Raw genomic sequence first — 21,748 nt, forward strand, 5'->3', positions numbered from 1 at the left:
GCTCCGTCAACACCTAAAGAGGAAGAGACTCCTAAACGAATCAAGGAAGAGAAGGCACCCTCTCCAATAGAGGAGAAAGCACCCTCGCCAGTGGAGGAGCAAAAGATGCCATCACCAGTTAAAGAAGAAAAGGCCCCATCACCAGTTGTAGAAACAAAGGCTCCGTCAACACTTAAAGAGGAAAAGATTCCAACACCAATCAAGGAAGAGAAGGCACCCTCCCCAATAGAGGAGAAAGAACGCTCGCCAGTGGAGGAGAAAAAGATGCCATCACCAGTTAAAGAAGAAAAGGCCCCATCACCAGATATAGAAACAAAGGCTCCGTTCACACCTGAAGAGGAAAAGATTCCTACACCAATCAAGGAAGAGAAGGCACCCTCCCCAATAGAGGAGAAAGCAGCCTCGCCAGTGGAGGAGCAAAAGATTCCATCACCAGTTCAAGAAGAAAAGGCCCCATCACCAATTATAGAAACAAAGGCTCCATCAACACCTGGAGAGGAAAAGATTCCTTCACCAATCAAGGAAGAGAAGGCACCCTCCCCAATAGAGGAGAAAGCACCCTCGCCAGTGGAGGAGCAAAAGTTGCCATCACCAGTTAAAGAAGAAAAAGCCCCATCACCAGTTGTAGAAACCAAGGCTCCGCCAACACCTAAAGAGGAAAAGATTTCTATACCAATCAAGGAAGAGAAGGCACCCTCCCCAATAGAGGAGAAAGCACCTTCGCCAGTGGAAGAGCAAAAGATTCCATCTCCAGTTAAAGAAGAAAAGGCCCCATCACCAGTTGTAGAAACAAAGGCTCCGTCAACACCTGAAGAGGAAAAGATTCCTACACCAATCAAGGAAGAGAAAGCACCCTCCTTAATAGAGGAGAAAGCAGCCTCGCCAGTGGAGGAGCAAAAGATGCCATCACCAGTTAAAGAAGAAAAGGCCACATCACCAGTTGTAGAAACCAAGGCTCCGTCAACACCTAAAGAGGAAGAGACTCCTAAACGAATCAAGGAAGAGAAGGCACCCTCTCCAATAGAGGAGAAAGCACCCTCGCCAGTGGAGGAGCAAAAGATGCCATCACCAGTTAAAGAAGAAAAGGCCCCATCACCAGTTGTAGAAACAAAGGCTCCGTCAACACTTAAAGAGGAAAAGATTCCAACACCAATCAAGGAAGAGAAGGCACCCTCCCCAATAGAGGAGAAAGAACGCTCGCCAGTGGAGGAGAAAAAGATGCCATCACCAGTTAAAGAAGAAAAGGCCCCATCACCAGATATAGAAACAAAGGCTCCGTCAACACCTGAAGAGGAAAAGATTCCTACACCTATCAAGGAACAGAAGGCAGCCTCCCCAATAGAGGAGAAAGAACCCTCGCCAGTGGAGGAACAAAAGATTCCATCACCAGTTCAAGAAGAAAAGGCCCCATCACCAGTTGTAGAAACAAAGGCTCCGTCAACACCTAAAGAGGGAAAGATTTCTACACCAATCATGGAAGAGAAGGCACCCTCAACAATACAGGAGAAAGCACCCTCGCCAGTGGAGGAGCAAAAGATGCCATCACCAGTTAAAGAAGAAAAGGCCCCATCACCAGTTGTAGAAACAAAGGCTCCGTCAACACCTGGAGAAGAAAGGATTCCTACACCAATCAAGGAGGAGAAGTCACCCTCCCCAATAGACGAGAAAGCACCCTCGCCAGTGGAGGAGCAAAAGATGCCATCACCAGTTGTAGAAACAATGGCTCCATCAACACCTGGAGAGGAAAAGATTCCTACACCAATCAAGGAAGAGAAGGCACCCGCCCCAATAGAGGAGAAAGCACCCTCGCCAGTGGAAGAGCAAAAGATTCCATCTCCAGTTAAAGAAGAAAAGGTCCCATCACCAGTTGTAGAAACAAAGATTCCGTCAACACCTGAAGAGAAAAAGATTCCTACACCAATCAAGGAAGAGAAGGCAGCCTCCTTAATAGAGGAGAAAGCACCCTCGCCAGTGGGGGAGCAAAAGATTCGATCACCAGTTCAAGAAGAAAAGGCCCCATCACCAGTTGTAGAAACCAAGGCTCCGTCAACACCTAAACAGGAAGAGACTCCTACACGAATCAAGGAGGAGAAGGCACCCTCCCCAATAGAGGAGAAAGCACCCTCGCCAGTGGAAGAGCAAAAGATTCCATCTCCAGTTAAAGAAGAAAAGGCCCCATCACCAGTTGTAGAAACAAAGGCTCCGTCAACACCTGAAGAGAAAAGGATTCCTGCACCAATCAAGGAAGAGAAGGCACCCTCCCCAATAGAGGAGAAAGCACGCTCGCCAGTGGAGGAGAAAAAGATGCCATCACCAGTTAAAGAAGAAAAGGCCCCATCACCAGTTGTAGAAACAAAGGCTCCGTCAACACCTGGAGAGGAAAAGATTCCTACACCAATCAAGGAAGAGAAGGCACCCTCCCCAATAGAGGAGAAAGCAACCTCGCCAGTGGAGGAGCAAAAGACGCCATCACCAGTTAAAGAAGAAAAAGCTCCATTACCAGTTGTAGAAACCAAGACTCCATCAACACCTGAAGAGGAAAAGATTCCTACACCAATCAAGGAACAGAAGGCAGCCTCCTCAATAGAGGAGAAAGCACCCTCGCCAGTGGAGGAGCAAAAGATTCCATCACCAGTTCAAGAAGAAAAGGCCCCATCACCAGTTGTAGAAACCAAGGCTCCGTCAACACCTAAAGAGGAAGAGATTCCTACACCAATCAAGGAGGAGAAGGCACCCTCCCCAATAGAGGAGAAAGCACCCTCGCCAGTGGAGGAGCAAAAGATGCCATCACCAGTTAAAGAAGAAAAGGCCCCATCACCAGTTGTAGAAACAAAGGCTTCGTCAACACTTAAAGAGGAAAAGATTCCAACACCAATCAAGGAAGAGAAGGCACCCTCCCCAATAGAGGAGAAAGCACGCTCGCCAGTGGAGGAGAAAAAGATTCCATCACCAGTTCAAGAAGAAAAGGCCCCATCACCAGTTGTAGAAACAAAGGCTCCGTCAACACCTAAAGAGGAAAAGATTCCTACACCAATCAAGGAGGAGAAGGCACCCTCCCCAATAGAGGAGAAAGCACCCTCGCCAGTGGAGGAGCAAAAGATGCCATCACCAGTTGTAGAAACAATGGCTCCATCAACACCTGGAGAGGGAAAGATTCCTACACCAATCAAGGAAGAGAAGGCACCCACCCCAATAGAGGAGAAAGCACCCTCGCCAGTGGAAGAGCAAAAGATTCCATCTCCAGTTAAAGAAGAAAAGGCCCCATCACCAGTTGTAGAAACAAAGGTTCCGTCAACACCTGAAGAGGAAAAGATTCCTACACCAATCAAGGAAGAGAAGGCAGCCTCCTTAATAGAGGAGAAAGCACCCTCGCCAGTGGAGGAGCAAAAGATGCCATCACCAGTTGAAGAAGAAGAGGCCCCATCACCAGTTGTAGAAACCAAGGCTCCTAAAGAGGAAGAGACTCCTACACCAATCAAGGAAGAGAAGGCACCCTCCCCAATACAGGAGAAAGCCCCCTTGCCAGTGGAGGAGCAAAAGATGCCATCACCAGTTAAGGAAGAAAAGGCCCCATCACCAGTTGTAGAAACAAAGGCTCCGTCAACACCTGAAGAGCAAAAGATTCCAACACCTATCAAGGAAGAGAAGGTACCCTCCCCAATAGAGGAGAAAGCCCCCTCGCCAGTGGAAGAGCAAAAGACGCCATCACCAGTTAATGAAGAAAAGGCCCCATCACCAGTTGTAGAAACAAAGGCTCCGTCAACACTTCAAGAAGAAAAGATTCCTACACCAATCAAGGAAGAGAAGGCGCCCTCCCCAATAGAGGAGAAAGCACCCTCGCCAGTGGAGGAGAAAAAGATGCCATCACCAGTTAAAGAACAAAAGGCCCCATCACCAGTTGTAGAAACAAAGGCTCCGTCAACACTTCAAGAGGAAAAGATTCCTACACCAATCAAGGAAGAGAAGGCGCCCTCCCCAATAGAGGAGAAAGCACCCTCGCCAGTGGAGGAGAAAAAGATGCAATCACCAGTTAAAGAACAAAAGGCCCCATCACCAGTTAAAGAACAAAAGGCCCAATCACCAGTTGTAGAAACAATAGCTCCGTCAACACTTGAAGAGGAAAAGATTCCTACACCAATCAAGGAAGAGAAGGCGCCCTCCCCAATAGAGGAGAAAGCACACTTGCCAGTGGAGGAGCAAAAGATGCCATCACCAGTTAAAGAAGAAAAAGCCCAATTACCAGTTGAAGAAACAAAGGCTCCATCAACACCTGGAGAGGAAAAGATTCCTAAACCAATCAAGGAAGAGAAATCGCCCTCCCCAATAGAGGAGAAAGCACCCTCGCCAGTGGAGGAGCAAAAGACGCCATCACCAGTTAAAGAAGAAAAGGCCCCATCACCAGTTGTAGAAACCAAGGCTCCGTCAACACCTAAAGAGGAAGAGACTCCTACACCAATCAAGGAAGAGAAGGCACCCTCCCCAATAGAGGAGAAAGCACACTCCCCAATAGTGGAGAAAGCACCCTCGCCAGTGGAGGAGAAAAAGATGCCATCACCAGTTAAAGAACAAAAGGCCCCATCACCAGTTGTAGAAACAAAGGGTCCGTCAACAACTGAAGAGGAAAAGATTCCTACACCAATCAAGGAAGAGAAGGCGCCCTCCCCAATAGAGGAGAAAGCACCCTTGCCAGTGGAGGAGCAAAAGATGCCATCACCAGTTAAAGAAGAAAAAGCCCAATTACCAGTTGAAGAAACAAAGGCTCCATCAACAACTGGAGAGGAAAAGATTCCTACACCAATCAAGGAAGGGAAGGCACCCTCCGCAATAGAGGAGAAAGCACCCTCGCCAGTGGAGAAGCAAAAGATACCATCACCAGTTAAAGAAGAAAAGGCCCCATCCCCAGTTGTAGAAACAATGGCTCCGTCAACACCTAAAGAGCAAAAGATTCCAACACCAATCAAGGAAAAAAAGGCACCCTCCCCATTAGAGGAGAAAGCACCCTCGCCAGTGGAGGAGAAAAAGATACCATCACCAGTTAAAGAAGAAAAGGCCCCATCACCAGTTATAGAAAGAAAGGCTCCGTCAACACCTGAAGAGAAAAAGATTCCTACACCAATCAAGGACGAGAAGGCAGCCTTCCCAATAGAGGAGAAAGCCCCCTCCCCAGTGGAGGAGCAAAAGATTCGATCACCAGTTCAAGAAGAAAAGGCCCCATCACCAGTTGTAGAAACAAAGGCTCCGTCAACACCTGGAGAGGAAAAGATTCCTACACCAATCAAGGAAGAGAAGGCACCCTCCCCAATAGAGGAGAAAGCACCCTCGCCAGTGGAGGAGCAAAAGACGCCATCACCAGTTAAAGAAGAAAAGGCCCCATTACCAGTTGTAGAAACCAAGGCTCCGTCAACACCTGAAGAGGAAGAGACTCCTACACCAATCAAGGAAGAGAAGGCACCCTCCCCAATAGAGGAGAAAGCAGCCTCCCCAATAGAGGAGAAAGCACCCTCGCCAGTGGAGGAAAAAAAGATGCCGTCACCAGTTAAAGAACAAAAGGCCCCATCACCAGTTGTAGAAACAAAGGCTGAGTCAACACTTGAAGAGGAAAAGATTCCTACACCAATCAAGGAAGAGAAGGCGCCCTCCCCAATAGTGGAGAAAGCACCCTCGCCAGTGGAGGAGCAAAAGATGCCATCACCAGTTAAAGAAGAAAAGGCCCCATCACCAGATGTAGAAACAAAGGCTCCATCAACACCTGAAGAGGAAACGTTTCCTACACAAATCAGGGAAGAGAAGACACCCTCCCCAATAGAGGAGAAAGAACCTTTAGCAGTGGAGGAGGAAAAGATACCATCACCAGTTAAAGAAGAAAAGGCCCCATCATTAGTTGTAGAAACAAAGGCTCCGTCAACACCTAAAGAGGAAAAGATTCCTACACCAATCAAGGAAGAGAAGGCACCCTCCACAAAAGAGGAGAAAGCACCATCGCCAGTGAAGGATCAAAAGATTCCATCACCAGTTAAAGAAGAAAAGGCCCCATCACCAGTTAAAGAAGAAAAGGCCCCATCATCAGTTAAAGAAGAAAAGGCCCCATCACCAGTCATAGAAACAAAGGCTCCGTCAACACCTCAAGAGAAAAGGATTCCTGCACCAATCAAGGAAGAGAAAGCACCCTCCCCAATAGAGGAGAAAGCACCCTCTCAAGTGGAGGAGGAAAAGATGCCATCACCAGTTAAAGAAGAAAAGGCCCCATCACCAGATGTAGAAACAAAGGCTCCATCAACACCTGAAGAGGAAACGATTCCTACACCAATCAGGGAAGAGAAGACACCCTCCCCAATAGAGGAGAAAGAACCTTTAGCAGTGGAGGAGGAAAAAATGCCGTCACCAGTTAAAGAAGAAAAGGTCCCATCACCAGTTGTAGAAACAAAGGCTCCGTCAACACCTAAAGAGGAAAATATTCCTACACCAATCAAGGAAGAGAAGGCACCCTCCCCAATAGAGGCGAAAGCACCCTCGCCAGTGGAGGATCAAAAAATTCCATCACCAGTTAAAGAAGAAAAGGCCCCATCACCAGTTAAAGAAGAAAAGGCCCCATCACCAGTCATAGAAACAAAGACTCCGTCAACACCTGAAGAGAAAAGGATTCCTGCACCAATCAAGGAAGAGAAGGCACCCTCCCCAATAGAGGAGAAAGCACCCTCGCCAGTCGAAGATCAAAAGATACCATCACCAGTTCAAGAAGAAAAGGCGCCATCACCAGTTGTAGAAACAAAGGCTCCGTCAACAACTGAAGAGGAAAAGATTCCTACACCAATCAAGGAAGAAAAGGCACCCTCCCCAATAGAGGAGAACGCTCCCTATCAAATGGAGGAGGAAAAGATGCCATCACTAGTTCAAGAAGAAAAGACCCCATCACCAGTTAAGGAAACAAAGGCACCGTCAACACCTGAAGAGGAAAGAATTCCTACACCAATCAAGGAAGAGAAGGCAGCCTCAATAATAGAGGAGAAAGCAACCTCGCCAGTGGAGGATCAAAATATTCCTACACCAATCAAGGAAGAGAAGGCAGCCTCCCCAATAGAGGAGAAAGCACCCTCGCCAGTGGAGGATGAAAAGATTCCATCACCAGTTAAAGAAGAAAAGGCCCCATCACCAGTTGTAGAAACAAAGGCTCTGTCAACAACTGAAGAGGAAAAGATTCCTACACCAATCAAGGAAGAGAAAGCACCCTCCCCAATAGAAGAGAAAGCGCCCTCCTCAGTGAAGGAGCAAAAGATGCCATCGCCAGTTGAAGAAACAAAAGATAAATCAACACCTGTAGAGGAAAAGCTTCCAACACCAATCAAAGAGAAAACACCGTCTCCTATGGAGGAGAAAGCGCCATCGCCAGTAGAGGAGCGAAAGATTCCATCCCCAGTTGAAGATGAAAAAGCCCCAACACCAGTTGAAGAAACAAAGGTTCCGTTAATAACTGAAGAGGAAAGGATTCCTTCACCAATTAAAGAAAAGACACCGTCCCCCACGGAGGAAAAAGGGCCATCACCAATAGAGGAGCGAAAGATTCCATCACCAATTAAAGAGAAGACACCATCCCCCAAGGAGGAAAAAGCGCCATCGCCAATAGAGGAGCAAAAGATTTCATCACCAATTGAAGAAGAAAAACCTCCATCACCAATTAAAGAAGAAACAGTCCCATCACCAGTTGAAGCAGATAAAGCCCCATTACCAGTTGTAATAGAAAAAGCCCCAACACCAGTTGAAGATAAAAAGGTTCCGTTAAAAACTGAAGAGGAAAGAATTCCTATACCAATTAAAGAGAAAGTATCCTCCCCCATAGAGGAGAAAGCGCCATTACCAGTAGAGGAGCAAAAGATTCCATCACAAGTTAAAGAAGATAAAGCCCCATCACCAGTTAAAGAAGAAAGACTCACATCACCAGTTAAAGAAGAAAAAGCCCCGTCACCAGTTGAAGAAGAAAAAGCCCCATCTCCAATTGAAGAAGCAATGACAACGTCAAAAACTGAAGGGGAAAAGATTCCTACACCAATCAAAGAGGAAAAGGCACCATCCACCCTGAAGAAGAAAGCGCCCTCACCATTGGAGGAGCAAACGATTCCAACACCAGTTAAAGAAGAAAAGGCCCCATCACCAGTTCAAGAAACAACGGTACCATCAATAATTGAGGTCGAAAAGATTCCTACACCAATCGAAGAGAAGAAAGCACTCTCCCAAATGGAGGAGAAGGCGTCATCGCCACTAGAGGAGCAAAAGCTTCCGTCACCAGTTAAAGAAGAAATAGCCCCATTACCACTTAAAGAAGAAAAAGCCACAACACCAGATAAAGAAAAAACTACAAAACCAGATAAAGAAGAAAAAGTCACAACACCAGATAAAGAAGAAAAAGTCTCATCACCAATTAAACAAGGAAAAGTCAAACCACCAGTTCAAGAAGAAAAAGCCACATCACCAGTTAAAGAAGAAAAAGCCCCATCACCAGTTAAAGAAGAAAAAGTCCCATCACCAGCTCAAGAAGAAAAGGACTCATCACCAGTTGAAGAAGCAAAGGCTCCGTCAAAAACTGAAGAGGAAATTATTACTACACCAATTAAAGAGAAGGCTCCCTCCACCCTAGAGGAGAAAGCGCCCTCGCCAGTGGAGGATCAAAAAATTCCATCACCAGTTAAAGTAGAAAAAGCCCCATCATCAGTTAAAGAAAAAGCTCCATCACCAGTTAAAGAAGAAAAGGCCCCATCACCCATTGAAGAAACAAAGGTCACGACGACAATTGAAGACGAAAATATTCCTACACCAATCGAAGAGAAGAAGGCACCCTCCCCCATTCAAGACAAAGCGCCATCGCCAGTGAAGGAGCAAAAGATTCCATTACTTGTGAAAGAAGAAAAGGCCCCATCACCAGTTGAAGAATTAAAGCCTCCGTCAACAACTGAAGAGGAAAAGATTCCAGCACCAACCAAGGAGGAGAAGACACCCTCTCCCATGGTAGAGAAAGTGCCCTCGCCAGTAGAGGAGCAAAAGATTCCATCACTAGTTAAAGAATATAAGGCCGCATCACCAATCGAAGAAATGAGGATTTCCGCACCAACTGAAGAGGAAAAGATTCCTACACCAGTCAAAGACGGAAAGACCCCATCACCAGTTGTAGAATCAAAGGCTCTGTTAACAACTGAAAAGGAAAAAATACCTACACCGATCAAGAAGGAGAAGGCACCCTCCCCCATGGAGGAGAAAGCGTCCTCGCCAGTGGAGGATCAAAAGATTCCATCACCAGTTAAAGAATATAAGGCCGCATCACCAATCGAAGAAATGAGGATTTCCTCACCAACCGATGAAGCAAAAGTACCAGCAGAAATTGAAGAGAAAATTTGTTCCTACCTAGCTGTAGACAAAAAGATTACTTCTCCAGTAGAAGATGCAAAGGTTCCTTCCGCAGCTGAAGAGAAAACGTTTGCTTCACCAACAGAAGAGGAGAAGTCACCGTCGCCAACTCAAGAAAAAAAGATTTCGTCACCAGTTAAAGAAGCAAAGGCCCCATCCGCTATTGAAGAAACAAAGGTTCCGTCACCAACTGAAGGTATAAAAGTCTCCTCAGAACCTGAAGAGGAAAAGACTCTTTCCCCAGTTCAAGAAGTTACGGCTCCAACAACAGCGGAAGAGGAAAAAATTCCTTCACCGATCAAGGAGGATAAAACACCCTCGCCAATTGAAAAGAAAAAGGTTTCATCACCAGTTGAAGAAGAAAAAGCTTCATCGCCAATTGAAGAGGCAAAAGTTTCCACACCAGCTGAAGACGCAAAAGCTCCTTCAGGAACTGAAGAGAAAAAGATTTCTTCAGAAATGAAGGAAGAAAAGGCTCCCTTACCATTTGAAAAGATTCCTTCACCAGTGAAGACCGCTGAAGCTGAATCTCCGGAAGATGAAAAGGATAAATTAAAAATGGAAATTGATTCGAAAGTTTCACAAGAAGATTTCTTATCTGCAGTAAGCAAAAAAATTAATGATTATGAATCATTGCTAAACGAATTAGAAGAGGAGTGCGATTTTCCTAGTGGAACTTCTTCTTCTGTTCTATATAACACAATATGTACCGAATTAGGATTGAAAAAAATAACAATAACAGTGGAAAATATTATTAAATATATTATTGAACACCGGATTGAAATCCTAACAATTATTAAAACGAAATATTCTAAAATAAAATCAGTTGAATTAACGGAAAAAAAGATAACAGATAAAAAAGAAAGCTCCAAAACTGAAGACATATTAACAGAAAAACTATCTCTGAAAGAAGTACATGAGAAACATGTAACTACAAAACTTGATGAAGATAGGAAAAGTCCCTCCCCTCTAGATGAAGAAAAACCACACTCACCCACAGAAGAGAAACAGATATCTTCAATAGAAAGTATTTCACTGGTCGAAGCCGCAGAGAAAAAGAAAATTGAGGCAATTCAGGATGCCGTCGAAGAACAAATGCCAGTGGAGAAGGAACCAGAAAAAAAAATAACTGATTTTGATTCAAAAGCTTTACAAGAAGCTTTCCTAATTGAAGCAGCTAAACAAATCAAGGATTACGAATCGCTACTTAAAGAATTGGATGACAATTGCGATTTTCCATGTGGTAATTCTGCCACTGTTTTGTACGATACAGTTTGTTTCGAATTAAGTGTGAAAAAAATTACCATTACAGTTGAAAGCATCATTAAATATATCATTGAATACAGGATTGAAATCATTACAATCATCAAAAGGAAGTATTCTAAAATAAAATATGATGATTCAAAACCAAAAGAGGCAGAAAAATCTACGGTCGTTGAACAGATATCAGAAGACAGACATTCTATACATGAAAGTATTCTTCCTTCCTCTGATTATATTATGGATAGGAATATATTCGATCAAACATATGACGAAGATATAATTTCACCCATAGCTGAAAGTGTAATGGGAGAAGAAATATACGTTCACGAAGATGAAATTGAAATGGATCAAGATGATATAATTAAGCCGGAATCGGCGAGAGACACGAGTCCTAGTGATGCACATAAGGATAAAACAGAATTCCCTAAGCCTAAGACATTGTACGAAAAACCAGAATCTGAACAGGTTTTCAGACACATTTTTGCCGAAACCATAGTCGATGACGAAAGTGAAATTTTGCAAGATAAAATATCTGCTGAAAGCGAAATCTCAGGTGAAATTTCGATGAAGGATGATGATGATGATAAAATGGATGAGCCTGAATCACCAAGAAAGAAACTTATGTACGTTGAAATAGAAATTGAAGAATCTGTTACCTCAACTACAGATGCTTCTCCTGATACTGATGCACCTGAAATCCCTTATGATGGGAAATATAAAGAACAAGTAGAGAAAGATATAATTGTAAAAGAAGAAACTAGTGAAAGTGTCCAGAAAATTGCAGAAGATGGAAAATCAACAGAATTAATGAAGTCAACAGATGAAAAAGTTTCTCCAAAATTGGAATCAAAATCTGAGCCGACCGTTTCTCCTCCAGCTGAAGTAGCGAGTAATAAGTTAGATTCTAGAGAATCAAAAATTGTTAAAGAGTCCACTGATGTATCCAAGCCTGAATTAATGAAAAGCGTACAAGAAACAACTACAGCAATGGGTACTGAATCTGAAATTCAAGAAGATCAGCAGAAAATTATCCATATTGATAGCACAGAAGATGGAGTAAAAGAAATTGAAATTGGTCAAGAAGACACTGACAAATCTATACATTTTAAAACTGAAAAGCATATTGATATGAGTACAAAAGATAGAATCAGTCCAGAATTAGTACCTACTGAGATCAAAACGGAAGAAACATCTTTTGTATTGAAAACATCTGACATGCCATCTAGTTCCGAAGTGTCAAAAATATTAACAACAACAAGCATCACTGAAGGCGATTCAACAGTCAGTGAAACAAAGTCAAAAATTATCAGTAGCAAAGTTGTATCTTCCGACATTAGTGAAGAAACTTCTGCAATTACTGTAAAAACAGAAAAGGAGGAAGATGCATTTGAAACAATAACCACGATAACAACAACTAAAATAATAAAATCTGACGACTTGGATCATTTAAAAGAAACTGTAACAAAAGAGATGGAAAAAGTTCCAGACGATTCCTTATCTTTTGAAACTCCTCGAGACTCAGAGATTTTAGAATCATTACCTAAAGAAAGAGGTGATATCGAAGCCACTGTTGGTAAGACTGTAGCCACAGTGACTACTATCAAAATAATGTCATTAGATGATACTGATAGTACTTATAAGGTATCCACTGAAGATGAAGCGAAAGCTATAGCAGATGAATTAAAAAGAACAGAGCCAGTTGAAGAGCAAAAATTAATTACAACAAAGACTGAAATAGAAGATGACTCCCCCAAAACGTCAGAAATTCAAGAAGTATCTAAGGAAGACGTGTCCCAAGACATTGCGCCTCCAACAAAAGAAGTTCACATTTCTGAGAAATCGACAATTTCGTTATCTGACAAATTAACTGGCAAAGATGTAAAGACCGATTCTATTTCTTTAGAAGAGGAAGTTGTGGCAACAGAAATTGTTGCATCACCAAAAGAAAAAGATGCAGAAGAGAAAGGGAAAGACATAAAAAAAGTTGCAGATGCTGGTGTAAGCCAAACTAAAGAAAAGAGTGCAGAAAGTATTGAGGATACCATAGACTCTACTGCAACAGAGATTTTATCTTCTGATGAACAAAGTTTGTTCAAAAAAGTAATTACAACAGAAAAGATAGTTACTGATGATGATAGTGATTTCTCGAAAATTAAAGTAGAATCTAGAATAATAACAACTAAAACAGTGGCTTCATCTTTAGATGAAGAAGGTCACGCAACCATTATCACTTCAGAAAAAGATATTCCAGAAGAATTTCAAAAGTTAATTACTGATGAAAAATTCGAGACCAAAGAAACAGAATCTGACTCTCGAAGCTTGGACAGTCTATCAAGAGACATAACCATGGTTGAAGAAACTGTGTCTGAAACAAAAACAACACATTTAGCAAAACCAACAGTTGATGAAACGAAAGAAGAAACTTCCATCACTCTAAAAGGTGAGACCGAAACGTTGTCATCTGAAACTGAATCTTCTCACAAAAAAGAAAAAACAGATGAATTTGAAATACCCACAATCACAAAGGCCATCACGACCGTCACGCGAACGCTAGTGATGCCTTCGGATGACCTCGATATGAAATCTGAAGATGAGAAATCATTTGCGGTGGAATCAAGTACAATCCGTGATGAACAACAGATAATCCAAGAGGAAATCCAAACTAGTTCATCGGAAATTGTGACTGAAACAATTACAAAAGAAATTCTAAAATCTCCAATCGAAAAAAAAGATTCTGGAATTAAAACATCAATAACGAAAAAAGAATCTGAATCACCCTCATCAGATGCCCAAGAAACTCATCTTACTGAAGAAATGGAAGTTATTGATGGAGAGCCAGTAATCAGAACGACGGTCACCACTATAACACGCAAAATAGTTATCCCCGCAGACGAAATTGACGAGAAATCGTTTGCGGTCGCATCAAGCGCAACAACTACTAGTGAACAAGAAATATGTCATGAAACCAAAACTTCATCGGAAGAAGTAACTGAAACTACTACAACTGAAATTCTAAAATCACCAATCGAAAAAACAGATTCTAGAATTAAAACTTCTATAACGAAAACAGAATCTGAATCACCATCATCAGACGCTCATGAAACTCATCTTAAAGAAGAAATGGAAGTTATTGATGGGGACCCAGTAATTAAAAAGACAGTCACCACTATAACACGAAAAATAGTAGTACCCGCAGAAGATTTCGATGAGGAATCGTTTGCGGTCGCATCAAGCATAACAACATCTAGTGGGCAACAAATATCTCATGAAACCAAAACTTCATCGGAAGAAGTAACTGAAACTACTACAACAGAAATTCTAAAATCCCCAACTGAAAAAACAGATTCTGAAATTAAAACCTCAACAATGAAAACTGAATCTGAATCATCATCAGCGGACACTCATGAAACTCGTCTTACAGAAGAAATGGAAGTCATTGATGGAGATCCAGTAATCAGAAAGACAATCACTACTATAACAAGAAAAATAGTAGTCCCCGCAGAAGATTTCGATGAGGAATCATTTGCGGTCGCAACAACATCTAGTGAACAACAAATGTCTCAAAAAACCAAAACTTCTCCAGAAGAAGCGGCGGAAACTACTACAACAGAAATTCTAAAATCTCCAACTGAAAAAATAGATTCTGGTATTAAAACCTCCACAATGAAAACTGGATCTGAATCACCATCATCAGACGCTCATGAAACTCGTCTTACAGAGGAAATGGAAGTCATTGATGGAGAGCCTGTAATCAGAAAGACAATCACTACTATAACAAGGAAAATAGTAGTCCCTGCAGAAGATTTCGATGAGGAATCATTTGCGGTCGCATCAAGCACAGCAACATCTAGTGAACAACAAATATCTCAAAAAACCAAAACTTCTCCAGAAGAGGCGACTGAAACTACTACAACAGAAATTCTAAAATCTTCAACTGAAAGAATAGATTCTGATATTAAAACCTCCACAATGAAAACTGAATCTGAATCACCATCATCAGACGCTCATGAAACTCGTCTTACAGAAGAAATGGAAGTCATTGATGGAGATCCAGTAATCAGAAAGACAATCACTACTATAACAAGAAAAATAGTAGTCCCCGCAGAAGATTTCGATGAGGAATCATTTGCGGTCGCAACAACATCTAGTGAGCAACAAATATCTCAAAAAACCAAAACTTCTCCAGAAGAAGCGACTGAAACTACTACAACAGAAATTCTAAAATCTCCAACTGAAAGAATAGATTCTGGTATTAAAACCTCCACAATGAAAACTGAATCTGAATCACCATCATCAGACGCTCATGAAACTCGTCTTTCAGAAGAAATGGAAGTCATTGATGGAGAGCCAGTAATCAGAAAGACAATCACTACTATAACAAGGAAAATAGTAGTCCCGACAGAAGAAATTGATGAGAAGTCATTTATAATCACATCTAGTGCAACCTCTGACGAACAACAAAAATTTGAAGAAGTGAAAACAAGTGCGTCCGAAACACTCGCTGAAACTACTGTAACAGATGTTCTAAAATCTCCAATAGAAAAGGCAGATTATCATACTACAGTCACAACCAAAACTGCATCCATTCCTGATTACAGTGATATACATTTAACTAAAGAGATGGAAGAAACAGATGGAGAACCAATCGTCACGAAAACTGTCACTACGATAACGCGCAAGATAATAATACCAGCAGATGGTAGTGACGATATACCACTTACTACTACTTACGAACAAGAAGATAAATCCGAAAAAGAAACTAAAATAGGTTCCGAAATTGTAGCAGAGACTACATCTACAGAAATTCCGAAACAAAAATCTGAAAAAATGGATGAACAATTCATCACTACTTCAGAAACCGTGCCAGAAGCTGATGTTATTCATCAAATAGACGAGACGGAGAGAACAGATGAAACACCGATAATCACCAAGACTGTCACCACTATAACGCGAAAAATAGTGATGCCCTCAGAGGATGTTGATGACAAGTCACTTTCATCAATAACAAGTACTGCATCTGAAGAACAAGATATGTCTTCAGAAACTGTAACCATACAAAAAGTAAAATCACTTTCTAAAGGAACAACTGATGAAACGGTTACAGAATCAGCGTTGGGTGTTAGTGATATCTATTCAACTGATGAAACAGAAACAATCGACGGGCAGCCAGTAATCACAAAAACTGTAACTGTGACTCGAAAAATAATAATGCCTGCAGAGGAAAATGATGAACAGTCTTTCACGACAATAACAAGCAGTACTACAACTGAAGAACGAGATGACATAAAAGTAGATACGAAAACAAGCTCTTCGTCATCAGCGACTACAATTCACGATGAAAAAAGTGAACAAATTGGGGAATTTCCAGTAACTGTTAAAACTACAATTAAAACAACAGTTCATGAGGACAGTGATTCAACGGAATCTGTTGTTTCAGAGAAATCTACGATATCTAAACGTGTAGAAGATAAAGAACATATGGAAACAAAATCTGATTCAATGACGGTAATGAAAATTGATTCTAGCACAGAAAGAACTGAACATCATTCCGAAAATATTGAAGAACGTCAAATTTCAAGCACAGAAACTAAAACAACTGATAAAAAATCAGATATGCAGACACAAGATTCAATTTCAAAGAGTTGTGCCACTACAAAGTCATCATTACAGGAACACGAAATATCATCTGATTCTACATCTCAATCATTTAAGACAACATCACAAGAAATAATAAAAAAAGAATTATCTGATACACATAGTACAGAAGGCACTAGTGAAGACTTTGAGCATAAAATAATCACTAAAACATGTCTTTCTGAAGCTACAGAAATTGAAGATTCACATACTGAAATAACTAGTAAAGATTCAACAATAAGCATTGTTAAAACTTCCAAAATTATAACAGAGCCAGATGAAGAAACAGATGATACAAGAGCACCAAGGACAAGATTAAGCTCTGAGGACGACCCAACAGACGAATTGTCTTCTCCTGGGAAAACAAAATCAAAGAGAAAAGAACATAGAACAGTCAAGAAAAAAATTATCGTTTATCAGACCGAAACCGGTGATTCTGCTGAAGATATATTGACTGAAGATAAGATTCGAGAAGCAATAATTGAAGCTGGAGGCAAACAATCCAGTAAATCTCATATTATATCATTCGGAACCGTTGATGATTTGGAAAGTTTTTCGGGCCAAGAAAATATACTGGAACTAAGAAGTAAATCAACAACCCCTGTGCCAGAAGATGAAAATACAACTTCAAAAGTCGAAACTGTAAGTGAAAAACTCGAATCAATTGAAATTGATCCTTTTTCTCTCATAACGAAACCCATTGAAGAAACTTTCAGAAAAAAGATATCTGAACAACATTCGTCCACTACATCTGAAACCAGACAGGAAACAATGAAAGAAACGAGCCACGAAACAATCGAGGAAATTTCATTCGATAAAAAAGTGGCAACGGATGCTAAAAAATTAGCCATGGAGATATCGCGCCAAACAAGAGAGCGAACTGAAAGTACCCAATCCGAAACTCACGAACGAACATCAAGTGCATCAACGACGGAAACATCATTAGTAAGTGAATCTAGAACTACGTCATCAACATCCCATCCTAGTCAATCTGAACGGGATGAAGATGAAGGCAAAAAGACTTTCAGTTTGGACGAGTGGGGAAAACCCATGGGATTACCATCCCCACCAGAACCTCTAGATTTTGAAACCGACTTATCAACCCTTTCGAAACAGAAAACAACTCATACAACGAAACAAGAAGGCAGCTACACTGAAAACAAAGCAGATGTTTCAACTGAGCAGCAAAATAATACGACAGACTTAAAATCTGGAACTGAAAAATCCAACAAAGAAACAGATTCTGTATCAGAACAAGAGTATAACCATCAAGGTCATAAGACAGGCGAAGGCAGCACCGAACCTGTTTACATAGACTTAACTTATGTACCTCATTTTGGAGACCCTCATTACTGTAATGTTGAATTTTTCCGTCGCATAAGATCCCGGTATTATGTATTCAGTGGGACGAAACCAAGCAAGGAAGTATTCAATGCTCTTCTAGAGGCTAAACAAGACTGGAAGGATAAAGATGCTAAAGTGACTATCATTCCCACATATGAAACAGACACCCTGGGGTACTGGATGGCGGTGAACCAGGAAGCACTGATAGCCAATAACATCGATGTGGCACCATCGGCGAGCAGGTGCACAATCAATTTACAGGACCATGAAACAAGCTGTTCGGCTTATCGTTTAGAGCTGTAAAGAGAACATAAATATAATTTTGTACTTCAAAACTCATTCTTCGTCTGAGCAGTTGCTCGGACGATATAACTGCCAGCGTTTAGGCTCATTTTTCAAATTGATACGAAAGCAAGAAGGAGAGTGTGGAGGATTCATTCTTAACTGTTACCATTTCAAATCCGAAACCTTTACCTTAGAGGCTTTATATTTAGCGCTTATATGAACACTAACAAAGGGAAGCCTTGAAAGGCAAAGGAAATAAGTGAGATGATTGTCGGAAAAATGTCCTTTAGTGCCTAAAGATAACGTGATATCAGTGAACGATGTGAGATAGGGGAAAACAAATGTTTAAGACATTAGATTGAATATATTTTAAAGTGTTCTGCATTCGTTACGGAACTGTGAAAAAATAAGGCTCATGAAAGAGCTCAAATAACAACTTAAGACCATTACGTAATATTTCCAACACGAACCTAAACAGCAAAATAATCATCATTTTTACAGATAACTCTTTGAAATTTTAATTTAATGAATTAAAATTCACCTATTATACTTTAAAAAAAAGAGTTTACCGACTTATTTTGCTTATGAAAATGCGCAAAGCATGAAGTGTTACGAAAAAAGAAATACTTATGTGGTGGTTTTAAGTTGAAATCTAAATAATTATTTAATATTTGATGCTATCTGGCTGTGAAAAAGTGTGGTTTAGAACTTAAAAATTGTCAAACCAAGAAGTTTTTGATAGACATTAATTGAATTGTCATAGAAATTTATATTTTTGACATTGTAATAATTTTATTCTTAATGTAGAAATTTATCAATATTGTCTATATTGCACATTCTGCATTGCTTCTTTCCCTTCTTTGGCTCATTTGATGAATTCAAGGTGAACGGAAAAAAGCATGTTACTTTTATTTAATATCATCCAGGTTAAATTATATAATTTATTTTAATGTCATAGCAATTTATTATCAAAAATTAAACACGGTCGTTTTTAAATATTAACAAATATGATTTGCGATTATATGTTAGTTGCAAATGTAGGAAACAATTTTCTTCAAAATGTTACAGGCAGCTATGATAACATTTTTACAATTTTAATTTTTGACTTATTTGTTTTAATTTCTATAACAGCTATATGAAAAAAAAAAAATGTAATATGATATTTTAGAAAGACTGAGGCAATTTTCGGACAGGTTATCGAGAATTTTCAGTTTTTTTATTTATTTCATACACATATTTTCTAAATCAACTGAAAAAATAACATAAATCTGTTTCCTACTAAAGAAAATCCTTCTGTAATTTATTTAAAAATCTATTTCATATTTTTTGACTCAGGGTTTTGTTGGACAGGCAAAATGAAACTGAAGTTGATTTTTTTTATAGGTAAATTCACTTCAAATTCGTGAGTACTTTTGGAAGGGTAAATGTTAAAGGTTCCTAATAAGAATAAATTATGGCGTTTGAAACGATTGTCATCTTAAACGATGAACAATAATCTAACATTTAACAAAACAATGTGATTACCATATAATATAAGTGCACTTAATGGTATAGAATAGTTTCAATTTAAATAATCCAACATGCATTCTGCGGGTAAAATTTTTCAACTTAAAATGTATAAAAAGTAGAATTTATGTTTTAAGAAATATTTCACTTTTATATAAAATATAATCCTGGCAAAAGCATCCTTCTTTTGTTTTTCTAAATTAAATTATACTGTTAATTTTTTAAAAGAACTTAGAAAAAAAACTTCACTGTATGCGTGATAGATTCTACTTAATTTCTTGTAAGCTTATAACTACCACAGAAACTTTTAAGATTATTTACAAGCAATTTATATTGAAATTAATTCTGCAAATTACTCATGTGTTTCGGGCTTCCTTTTATAAAGATGTGCAAATTAAACGAACACACCCATATTCTTTAAGAATGTATTTATTTAGATCTTAAAGAGCTGTACTTGCAGGCTGAGTTTCATGTCTTAGCTTTTTCGTAGTCTTCCACTAACTTACATCAATGGGTTTCCTAAACAAATATAGGATAATATTTCCAGAATTAATTAACACCAGAAATATTAATTTGCTTTCAAAACTTTTACATGAGTATTTAAAAATAAAACACAAGATATTCATTTCTGTGTCAAATCCTGTTAAAGGTCTCAAGATTATTTAAGTTCCGTTTTATTTCTAAATTACTTCTAGCGAACTTTTAAAGAATCTTTCTGGTGAATTTAAAAGCGCATTTTAATTTTTTAAATTAAATTAACAATGTAATGAGCTTTAAATATTGCATAAAAAAATATCAAACTCTTCAGAAAGACTCGATTGAGATAAATGGTTGTTTGAAAGACTAAACTCTAGTTAATATTTCAGCACAAAACTGAAGGGATATTGTATAATTCAGAAGAATAAATTAATTTGATACTGATATTAATCATAGATCAATATCAAATGCAGTTGTTAAAGTTATTTATAATTGTGTTCCTCAAATTTTCCAGAGGGAAAGAACATTCAGTATTTCGCAAAAAGAGATGTGGTAAACAAATTTTTTTATAATTTAATGATCAATGCTAAGAATGTGCTTGAAGTTAAGTGGAATAGGAAATCACTGAAATTATAACATTGAAAACAAAAATTCAGTGTTATTTAAAAAGAAAATGTCTACAGCCAAAATGTTGCAGAAAATTTAACGAATTGAGTAGAGTTTGAAAAATATACTTTTGTACTTAGATATAAAGTGATTCTTTTTTATCAGAATAAATGTTCTCAACAGAGAACAATACATCTGATAAAATGCATAGATATATTAATATATATATATATATATATATACATACACATATAAATAAACGAGAGCGGTGCTTTCTATCTGTTATTTTTTGAGGTAGTCACTTACAGACAATCACACTTTAAAAGGTGTAGAACTAACTAAAAAAAATTGATTACGTAAATGATAATTCTATATCTTGCGCTTATTCCCACTGGTTCTACAGTGAAGTGATCCAGTGCTATGGCTCAGAAAGCAAGTATAGAAAAACCGAATTGCTCTGCAGGGGTCTGTACACCTACGATTGGCTACGAGAAAGAAAATACATTATTAATATATAACCTATATGAAAAAAAAAAAAAAATGTACAGATTTGCGTACTCAAGTGATAGACGGACAAAGAAGAAGCAAAGCAGCGAGGCTGCTGTAGTTAATTATTTGGAAAGTCTCAATTAGTGCATGCCTAGCAGCATCGAACTGACGATTTACCACCAGTGTTTAGATGTTTCAAAGAACACGGAGGTCAATATTTTTTAGTAAAATATATCTCACTGAGTAACCAAAAGGGTTATTCCATTTAGTATTTATTTCACGAAACATTCTTTCCCTTTCAAAACGTAGGCCGACTGCAGAGCAAGGCATAGCAAACATCCTCTCTCACCTACTACTTCGAACGTTTCCAATTCTTCTGCAGAAAAAAAAAAAAAAAAAAAGGATAACATAATTATTTATTAAAAAAAAGTGAAATCTTTAAGAAGGAAGGGGAATTATTTTCCTCTCAGATGTCTTTTACTTTGATCTAATTTAAACAAATGCTACCTGCTTACTGCTTGTGATATCAGAGGTTATTGTTTTTCTTCTCTTCTGACTAATGCCAGCTTAATTTTTAATTGAAGAAGTTAATTTAGTGCCAAATAGTCGAAAACTTCTTTCATGTCCATTTTATTCTATTGTGCTAATTATTTTAAGGCTTGAAATTATGTGATAAAACTTGTTTTATGGCCATTGTTACTTGTATATTATTGAAGACTGTTAATAAAGCTTGCTTGTTGCTTCGATAACA

At 39.4% G+C, this 21,748-nt stretch overlaps 2 protein-coding genes across 2 annotated transcripts in view; both read left to right on the plus strand.

The window, feature by feature from the left end:
- Window positions 1-70, plus strand: part of LOC129962336 (microtubule-associated protein futsch-like) — an 87,838-nt gene extending 87,768 nt beyond the window's left edge. Inside the window, exon 4 of the mRNA XM_056076082.1 lies at window positions 20-70. Coding sequence (XP_055932057.1) covers window positions 20-70 — 51 coding nt within the window. The remainder of the gene's footprint in view (window positions 1-19) is intronic.
- Window positions 14-21,748, plus strand: LOC129955923 (microtubule-associated protein futsch-like). The gene has a single exon (XM_056068261.1). The coding sequence runs from the start codon at window positions 106-108 to the stop codon at window positions 17,935-17,937; it is 17,832 nt and encodes a 5,943-aa protein (XP_055924236.1). The 5' UTR covers window positions 14-105; the 3' UTR covers window positions 17,938-21,748.

This window comes from Argiope bruennichi, chromosome 2 (assembly GCF_947563725.1).
Source record: "Argiope bruennichi chromosome 2, qqArgBrue1.1, whole genome shotgun sequence".
NCBI classification, from domain to species: domain Eukaryota; kingdom Metazoa; phylum Arthropoda; class Arachnida; order Araneae; family Araneidae; genus Argiope; species Argiope bruennichi.